The 10,035-nt window shown below is 38.8% G+C and overlaps 1 protein-coding gene across 1 annotated transcript; it reads left to right on the forward strand.

The window, feature by feature from the left end:
* The first annotated feature begins 7,571 nt into the window (after positions 1 to 7,571).
* LOC141562364 (E3 ubiquitin-protein ligase TRIM21-like) lies at positions 7,572 to 8,998 on the forward strand. Its single transcript, XM_074302395.1, has 2 exons — positions 7,572 to 8,557; positions 8,749 to 8,998. The coding sequence occupies exons 1-2, from the start codon at positions 7,572 to 7,574 to the stop codon at positions 8,996 to 8,998; spliced, it is 1,236 nt and encodes a 411-aa protein (XP_074158496.1).
* The last annotated feature ends 1,037 nt before the right edge of the window (positions 8,999 to 10,035 follow it).

A 10,035-nucleotide genomic window follows, 5' to 3' on the forward strand; every position in this document is an offset into this window, starting at 1 on the left:
GGGATGACATGAGTTCAGCCCTCCCTGATGCAGAAGGTATCTCTCCATATGAGCCATCACTTTTTGTCTCTCCTTATGTCTAACAAAATTTCTAAAAAGAGAACTGTCCCATGATGACCCGACCTGCGGGTCTCGAACTAAGGGGGGTCTGAAGCCCCGTGTCAGCCTGTAAGCACAAGGCTGGTAAGGCTACAACCTGGGAATGGGTGAAGAAAGAAAGAGGCGGAGACGATTCTGCACAGGGCAGAAAAGTTCATTTATTGAAGCAAAGTAGAGGGTTTTTATACGTTGTGGCCACATAGCAAAGTAAGTTTCCATAGAACAAAGGATATAACATCTGTTGACCATATGTCAGGAAGTCAAGGCAATGTGTGACAGATTTATGGTTGAAACATTCATCATGTGTTTGACAGGTTTTAAGATCTAAAGAATACTTATTGTTAACACCTAGGTCAGAGAAACCTTGGGGTAGGGAGTTCTCATACATCCAGGACATTCCTTTGGGGCCAAGACTTTTATCTAATCTTAAAATGGTTTGCAGATGTCTGGGTGAAGCGCCTTGGCATGTCCCCCTTCTTCAATTTAAAAAAAAATAGGAGGGAAGGCATTTTGACTCAGAAGAATCACGTCTAGCCAATTTGAAATTTTAATTATTATAATCCTGTTGTTATGGTTTTTCTCAATTCTATGCATAGGGAGGAGAGCACTGAACAGAGCAGAGAATTAGCAGAGGCTTCTATCCCTAGGGTCAGATGGTCCACTGCGACCAACAGCTATGGGGAACACCAATTTTTGTTGAGTTTGTCTGTCTTTGTTAGGCCGTTGATTCAGAGGTGGTCCTGTCCATTCTATGGTAGGCAGAATTCCTAATGACCATATGTATTGCAGGCCGATTTGAGACAGGTATCAAGCATACAGTCCTGATGATCTTCCGGTGCTCGTGTGTTGCTGAGGTCAGTACCTTTCTGCCTTTCAGGGAACAGCCAGTGCATTATGAGTTTTGCATCTCCATCTCCATATTTCTCTCCCCTAGCAAGAGTATGAGAAAGCCTGGCCTTTTATAAAGGCTTATCAGCCAATTAGAGGTTAGAATTTGAGGGACTAATTCTTATGAATATCATTTTGCCTTCTCTCTTATCAAAGGTAAAGGCCAATGCCTATTGATGTACAACAATTTTCATTACATCAGATAACTGTGAGATTCTATATAACATTATCTGATCCAAACTTTCTTGATGCCACCAAGCAGCATTGTTTTTTATCATAAATTGTGGTAGACTCGCAGCTAAAAAAGCTACCTCCTGTTGTATTTTATATATTAGTATTTCCTCTATCACATTAAGAGCCAAATTAACCACTGATATAGCTGTATCAAAAGAACTCTCGTTTCATTCTAGTTAATTTTCTTATCATGTCTATAGACAAAGGATTTTTACCAAAAATTATTTAAGGGTTTGGCACATACATCTGTGCAGGTGCGGGGTACGGAAGGGCTTCCCTAGTTGACTCGTTCCATATCGTCTGTATCTTGACAGTTCTTTATTAATTGTCTATGCCCAGGGAGGGAGCCACTCTTCTCTGGAGCACAAACATCTCTAGGAATGGCTAGTTCCTATCATCTAGTGTCAAAAATATACAGAGTCCATGGAACGGTCAAGTTCCCATAATTTGGAAGCTGAGGCCTGTTATATTTGAGTGAGTTTATAATCCTAATATGAAATTTTAAATTTCTTATTCATTTGGCCTTAAGATCACGAAAATAATAAGAGGACTGAGCTAATGGAGGAAAATTAGAATAAATTGTTTTCATCTTCCAATACATATAGCAATTACACATTATTACAAAAAGAACAACAATAATAATATGGGTATGGCTAAACTATTAAAATAAATGGTAGCGCTACCTGATCTAAATAAGAAATCATACCAATGGTGGTTAGTATCCGATGTTACTAAATGAGAGGCCTCGATAAGTTGTCCTGCAGCTATAAGAGTCTGTATTTGATGTTCATTTAATGCGCGCTGATTAGACTCTAATAGTTTCTTCATAACTAAAGATCTGTTTAGGATATCCATATATATATGAAGTAAAGCAAAGTAATTAGGTAAGACAAAAGGTAACACATGAAATTGACACATAACAGCCCATATCTTAACTTGACAATACACAATAGTTCCAGTACACCAAAAAAAAAGTACACATAGCATTTTCAGGTCATTGTTTTTCCATGCTTCTGGTAAATTAAACATATAATCCCACATTGCAACAATCTCTGAGCATTTTCTTTTTGTATCTAGGTATACATATTTTGTAAAGAGCATTTGGTCCACTTAAATAATTTACTAATATTTTCAGTAAAGCCCAAACTAGTAATAATACTATCATCAAAAATCTGTAGAAATTGGCCTTGATATTTTAAAGTATTTTGGTGGGGTAGGATCATTGTGGGCAACTATTGAGCATTTACAGTCAAAGCCTGAGAAACATCTTGCCCAGCACTGCGCAGTCTGCTGGCCAAGGTCTCAAGGTCTATTGAATTAACTATACCCAAACCAGTTCCAGCACCACCAAATAGGGTATCATACCAGGTTCTTTTCTTTCTAACACAATTCATCAGAGGAGGAAAAGTTACATTATTGGTACAAGTTTTTAGGAACTCTTATGATTGATGGAGGATGTTTTGTAGGAGGGGGAGGTGTCAGTAATAGATATTTTATCTAATAGTGAGGCTTCAATACTGCTATCAAGATTTTACATGCACAGTTCATCAGTTGCTTTTCAATGTTGGTCTCAGTTTGTTCTCTGCATTCAGTTGGGAAGTCCACACTCTCGGAGCCCACTCTCTTTCCTATGTAGCACTGCTGTATCTGGATCTGGATCAGTCCTTTCCAGCTCAGGGTCAGCTTGTCCTCCTTCCATGTCTGAACCAGGACCCCATCTCCAAGCTAGAACTCATGCACTGTTGAAATCCTAAGGGAGGAGGTCTGAGCAATAAGCCTGTTTAGTTATAAAGTTTTCAGATGTTACAGTAAACACATAACATATTTCCTTAAAAAACAAATCCTTGGTTTCAAATATTGGATACAAGGAAGAATTTTGAATCCCTTTTGGATAAGGGTGACCATACAACAATTCATAAGGTGACAATTCCACATTTCTTCAGGGGTTTTGTTTTAATTCTTAATAAGGCAAGGGGAAGGCACTTGGTCCAGGGCAATTGTGTCTCTAATGCCAATTCAGTCAGTTGCTGTTTAATTTCCTTATCCACCCTTTCCACTTTACATGATGAGGGAGGATGCTATAGCTTGGGCCACAGATTGGAGGATCTTAGCTGTGAAACAGGGGCTTTGGCCTAAATCTGCCTGCTCCACCATCTCCTCTGTACTTACAGATTCCTCTTCTCCAGGCCGCTTTGCTTCCTTATCTGCAAAGCAGTTTCTCCTTATCTCAAATGAATTTCCTCTTCGGTGCCCCTGCACATGAATCACTGCAGCATTCTTAGGTAACATAAGATTAGTCAAAATTTCAGTGACCAATGCCCTGTGTGCCAATCCCTTTCCTTTACTGTTTACCATTCCCCCTTCTTCCCATATTTCCCAAATATATGAACAATTCCCCAAGCATATTTTGAATCAGTCCTTCAAGCAATTTTAGGGCTTGATTTACTGCATATAATTGACAAATTTTGAGCTGACCACTCTTTTGGCAAGAATCCAGCTTGAACCAGAGTCAAATTTTCCCATTAACAATAGCATAACCATTTTTCCTTTTCCCATTAACTATTTGTGAAGAACCATCTATGAACTATTCAGTGCCTTTCAACAAAGGGACTTCCTACAAATCTTCCCTAACCTTAGTTTGGTAATCAATCACATTTGGACAATCATGTTCAAGGTACACATGTTCCCCAGGGGAAGCAGATAAGAACATGGCTGGATTAAAGTTATGGTCTGGTGAGAGTGCCAAATCATCTCTTTCCAATAATATTGTTTCATATTTTAAAATCCTTGAATCAGTTAGCCACCTCCTGGCCTCTTTGATTCAGAATTGATTGAACCTGGTGCAGGACATTCACTATTAAACTATTCCCAAAGGTTAATTTCTGACTTTTCTTGTACCAAAAGTGCTGTGGCTGATAACACTCCTAAAGCCACATTGTTTACTGTATTTATATTTTACCTCATGTTTCACAAATTGAAATTTGTTTTAAGAAATTCTCAATCCCTGTGCTCCTAAATAATTTAACAAACTGATAGTGACTTGGACAAGGTCACTTTTTTTTTTTTCTGTCACAAAAAGATCATCTACATTTTGTAAGACTTTTAACAATAAGAAATTTATCCCAGAATGTTCACACAATTCTTATATATCCAAGTAGATGTTTTATAAGTTGAACATTGTACCAATTATTTTGTTTTTAAAATACCCAATACACAGAAAAATCCCAAATTACATATTGCCATAACAAAAACATTTTCAAAAGGACAAAGGCAAGAACTATTATACTTGGAGTCCCTGTAAATAATTGGCATCAATACAATTAATTAAAACTTCTATTTTCACATAAAGGAATCTGAAAAATTCTTAAAAACATCAATTAAACATTTTTTTTTATAAATAACCCTTTCAGACTATATATCACATTTCTGATCATATTCTTTAAACACAAAAACCATTATGTATTTTAGAAACAAATGTTCACTCAATTAACATCTTGTAAGAGCGGCTTGACCCTTTATCAGTTTGCTTTTTTTGTTTTTTTTTTTTTTTTCTTCTTGGTTGGAGGCTCTCATTCCATGGGATGGGGCTGCTGTGCTGACAATCAAAGCTGATCTAGGTCCCAGAAGCAAGTCAATATCTGAAATTTGACCCAAAATCTAGAACAAAACATAAATCTAACAAATAAAGGTTAGAACAGTCTATGATAGAAAGACTGGTCCAGAGGACTGCTGCAAAAACAGGCCAAAACAGACTGGCCAGCAGCTTCCTATGTGAAAAAAAAATGATTAAAAACTTTAAAACAAAACATTTGTGTTTTCTAACAGTAGCAGACAGATGACCAGACTAAATGCTTATTTGCCCAAGCATTTAGGATACAATGATTGCATATAAAAAGGTGGAGCTTTACAACTCCCCAAAAAGCATTAACTAATTAACTTTAAGTTCAAGAAAATTTTCATTCCCAATAATAAATTCCATTCATCAGATTTCTAATAAATTCCATTCATCAGATTTCTGATAAATTCTAAACATTTGTCATAACCTTATATTGATAACAGTAAGGACTTTGTCTCAATAATTTCACAACTTAAACAATTATCATATTCAAATAGATGTTTCATAAATGAGCATTTTGCTTTTAAAATACTCAATACATAGTAAAATATCCCAAATTGCATATTGTCCTTAACAGAAACACTTTCAAAAAAAAAAAAACCCAGAAAAAACCTATTACTTTAGAGGCTCTTTAAATAATCTCATAATGACCCAATATAATCCTTAAACTTTAAATGTTTTAAACTTATACAAAATGTCCAAATACTACATACAAGAATTCAAGAAGTTCTTAAAGTAGCCATTAAACTTTTAATATGGATCACATTTATGACCATATTGCACATTTTGTATCAAGAAACAAATATTCAATCAATTAACCTAAACTTGATCCAGGCACTTTAAAGCACTCTTTTGTTGCTACAGTAGCAACTTGACGAAAATAAGGCAGGAAACACCTGGGGGGGAGGGGAGGAAAGTATTCCATGTGCTCACCCTTCCCCTATTCAAAAGCACTTTTTCCCTTTCATCCTTCCATTAAAAACTTGAGGTGCTTTCAATGCAAGAGAGGGACAGCTGCCCTGGGGCAGTTCTGCTGATTGATTTCCAGTAATGGAACTATTTGTCTTTTATAAAAGGCAAATCTGCCAAACCATCTGGTAGCAACCAGGACAGAGTGGCCTAAGGAGGCTCACACAAGATCCCCAGGTTCGTGGAAGCTACAACACTTTGACTCTCCACTCCAGCTTCTTGCCCTGGACTCCCTATACTATGCTCTGGGCTTGGCAGACTGTCCCTCTGCCAGATTGAAACAGACCCGTTCTGAAATTCTTCCAACGTATCTTCTTCTTCTAGAAATGTGTTGTACTACAAATATTTGTGGATTCTTTGACTTCAAAACCAGTTTAGAGGCTTCATCTGGGGTAGGTTTGAGAGAAGGTTAGAGGAGGTTACAGAGAATTGTGTCTGCTCTCCTCCATCTTAGCTCCACCCCCTACCATGTCCTTTCCACAAAACTGGAATCCTTCCTTCTTTTTTTACAAGGCGCTCTCAATCATTAAAGCCTCCTTGCTCCTCATTTCTAGAGAAATGTCTCTCCACTTTCAAGAAAGAATGTGAAGATTTCAAAAAAAAAAAAAATCATGCTTGTGGCAAAGTAGAGCTCCTCCTCTCTGTCCCATCATATTCCCAGATGTTAATAGCAGCCCTCACAACACTTGGATAATTTAAACAACTTAAACAACATATAGAGAGATCATCTAATACCTGACCAAATGGAGCAATAAGTGGAATGGAAAAAAAGCACTAGCCATCCCAATGCTGTAGCCTTCATTGGAGTCCTCATTTTTAAAATCAATAGAATTCAATTCAGTTAACACTTTTAGACACCTATCATTTCACTGGCATCATGGAAGATATTAGAAGACAAAAGATAAACAAATCAGACCCTGTCCTCTAGGTGCACCATTTGTGAAAGAAAGGTAGGATTAGGGAAAGGAAATTAAATTTCCAGATAAGCAGTTGACACTTTAATGTCTTGTTCTACTAATTTAAAATGATAGATGAAAAAATTCAATTAATGTTCTTTGTATGTTGAACTGTTTATAAAAAAGGTATTCTGTTGTTAAAAAAAAGAAGCAAATCAGTTTTTCTGTTACACTTTTTTAGACAGTTTTAATCCTCAGGTTGCTTGTGGAAGGTTAATTGACAACTGTGGAAAGAATGGAATAAGGAGGAAGAAGACACTTAACTGAGAGAAAAATGCAATAGAGAAGAAGTAATAAGTATGCCACTGTCGATGCAACAGAGAAGGAATACCCCTTCTTGGATCCTGGAGATGGCCCTCATCATGGCTATGGGATCCTTGAACTAAATGGCCATGCAGATCCATTTTTAATCTTAAATTCTGTGACTTTCCAAAAGTAGATTGAAGGGAGAAATGCACAGGACTTTTGGAGCTTCTTAGAACTGATTGGGTAAGGCTGGGTAAGGGAAAGAAAGCTCTTCCTAACAGACAGCCACAAAGTTGCAGGATGGTGAAATCCATCCATACAAAGGAGTCAACTAAAAGTGTGAACTCTGAGGTCCTCAGGGCTCTGTCAACTAAGAAGAGTTAACAAGTAGAACTTCAGAATTCTGGGACAGGGGAATTCACACCTTGCCAGGGAGGCTCTAGAGGGGTGGGGCTACCTGCTATAAAAGGAGAGCCTTCTTCTGCTCGGAAGCACTGCTTTGAATAGAAGTGAAGGCTCTTCATCTCAGCTGCTGTAGAACAGAAGCAAGTGGAGAGAGGAGAATGGCTGCTGCTGCTGTGGAAATGCTGCAACAATTGCAGAACCAGATCACGTGTCCCATCTGTTGGAAGTACTTCTGTGAGCCAGTCACCATCGGGTGTGGGCACAGCTTTTGCCGAGCATGTCTCCCAAGCTCAGCAGTTACAGCTTTCTCTTGCCCTGAGTGCAGGCAAGTGTCTCAGGTCAGAGGCTTCCCATTACTCAATGGGAGCCTAGCAGAGCTGACTAAACTGGGCACACAGCTCAGGTCCCAGCTGTTACAGAGTACTGGAGGACAGAGGCGATGTGCCATTCACAAAGAAGTCTTGGAGTACTTTTGTGAAGACGACCAGACCGTGCTCTGTCTAAGATGTTGTCAAGCCCCAGAGCATGGGGCTCACAGGCACTGTCCTGTAGAAGAAGCTGTGTCCAATTCCAGGAAGAAGATGCAGCACCTGCAAAGTTGCTTACAGAAGTACTTTAAGGAAACTAAGAAACTTCTTGTTAAGGAAAAGAAACCTGTTATTGACTGGGAGGAGATGATCAGTAGAGAATACCGGGAACGGGATTCCCTCATGTGGGATGAGTTATATCATTATCTGGAAAGGATGGATCAAGAAAATAAGAACAAGAAGGAGACACTATCCCAGGAAAGCAGCACCCTTCAGGACCTCATGCTAGATCAACAGGAAGCAGACTCCCAACACAATCTGGATCTGCTCCAGGATGTCAAGGAGTTGCTGGAAAGGAGCAAGTCAGCATTGTCCCAAAGGGCCAAGGCTCTCATCCCAGAGGTGAGAGTGTGTCCTATCTTTGGCATGATAGAGACCCTCAACCAATTCAGAGTGGACATCAGGTTGGATCCTGCATCAGCCAGTCCTTGCCTGATTGTGGCTGAGGATCTGAAGAGTGTAAGAGCTGGAGAAGGCTGGCAGGTAGACAGCCCACATGGTGATGACTCTGATCTTCCCATGGTCCTTGCTGAGCAGGCCTTCTCCTCAGGCATACAGTACTGGGAGGTGCATGTGACACAGCTGCCTCAGTGGACACTGGGGATTCACACAACCTATTTGAGGATAAAAAGTCCCGGGAGAATAACTAAATATGCCTCTGTCTTTTTCCTGAGATGTGTCAAGAAGGACACTATTTGCAATCTTATCCTGGATCACTGAACCACAAACTAAAAGATCCTATTCCCAGGATTGGAGTATACTTGGAATACAAATTTGGTACTCTGGCCTTTTACAATGTTCTGCAGAGTTCTCTTATTTATCAGTTACCTGATATTTCATTTGTAGCCCCTGTTAGACCCATGTTTTCTCCTGGCCCTCCACTTCCAGGAACAAAGCCTGCTCCCATGACTCTCTGTGCACTGGATTCTCATCTTTGTTCTTGCTGCTATCATCTCTCTGAGCATTCCAACAAGGAAGAATTCTCAGCCCACCACTAGGCTCCCCGGCTGGTGTTTTTCCATTTCCAAACTTCCCCTGCAAGACAAGGAGCATCACCAACTTCTAGATGGCTTGCCTTTCACCCTGCAAGCTGAAGAGGATTCTTCCCAAGTATGTTGTGCTTTCTGATTGTCAGTGGATTCTGCTTATGAAATTTCAAAACATAGCAATTCTTTTTCAGCAGTTAAAAAAAAATAACCACACACCTAAGGACTGTGGCTTTCATAGTCTTCCTAGAATTTGTCAAAGTTCTTCGAAAGCCATAGATTTCAAGCCATTCCACTCCTATGTCACTTAAATTACTGTTAACTTATCTTTTACTCCATTCAATAAAGATGTGAAATGAATTCTAGCTTTTGGTGTGCTTTTTTGTATCTTTTTTGTTGTGCATTTCTTTCCTTTGTGTCAAGCTCTTTGTTTCCTCATTTGGGGTTTTCTTGGCAAAGTTATTTGTTACAATGAATTTAACTTTGCTAAAATTATCTTTATCTCTTCAAAGAATCTAAAGAACTTTAAGGAATCTAAGAAACAGCATCCTGGTTTCTCTCTGCCCCTTCTTGGCTCTGCCCCTTCCACTATTTGTTTTTTAATTGACCTCATACATAATAAAAATTTGAGTCATGTTATCGTTAACACCCTAAACAACATTGGATTCTGATGGGCTCCAGAAAACTGATGTGAGAAGGAAATCAATGCTAATCTGGATAACTTTAGTAATTCCAGAAAAGGAAATTCCTTTTTTACTGTTAGCAATCCCAGTAAATCTTGCTCACAAATGACAAATTGTTGAAGAATTTCTCAATCCAGAAGTCCTGTTATCATGCTGGAAAGTGATGGCTTCTTGCTTGATCCATTTACTAAACTAGAACCACATTCTGACTGAGTAGGTTTGAAATTCACATTGAATATCCAAGTCCCTGAAGAGTCCTAAGGCTAAAGTTGGGATGTCTCCCTAGTCAATCATCATAAACCCAAATAGAGAACTCAAGGGGGCTAATGTCCTGTAGAATTTATCATCACTATTGGATTAAGTCAT

Source organism: Sminthopsis crassicaudata, chromosome 3, assembly GCF_048593235.1.
Source record: "Sminthopsis crassicaudata isolate SCR6 chromosome 3, ASM4859323v1, whole genome shotgun sequence".
Lineage (NCBI taxonomy): Eukaryota > Metazoa > Chordata > Mammalia > Dasyuromorphia > Dasyuridae > Sminthopsis > Sminthopsis crassicaudata.

Coding starts and splice junctions, on each gene's coding strand:
- LOC141562364 (XM_074302395.1), top strand. CDS start 7,572: ATGGCTGCTGCTGCTGTGGAAATGCTGCAACAATTGCAGAACCAGATC. Junction 8,558..8,748: donor GCCTTCTCCTCAGGCATACA/GTACTGGGAGGT, acceptor TCCTATTCCCAG/GATTGGAGTATACTTGGAAT.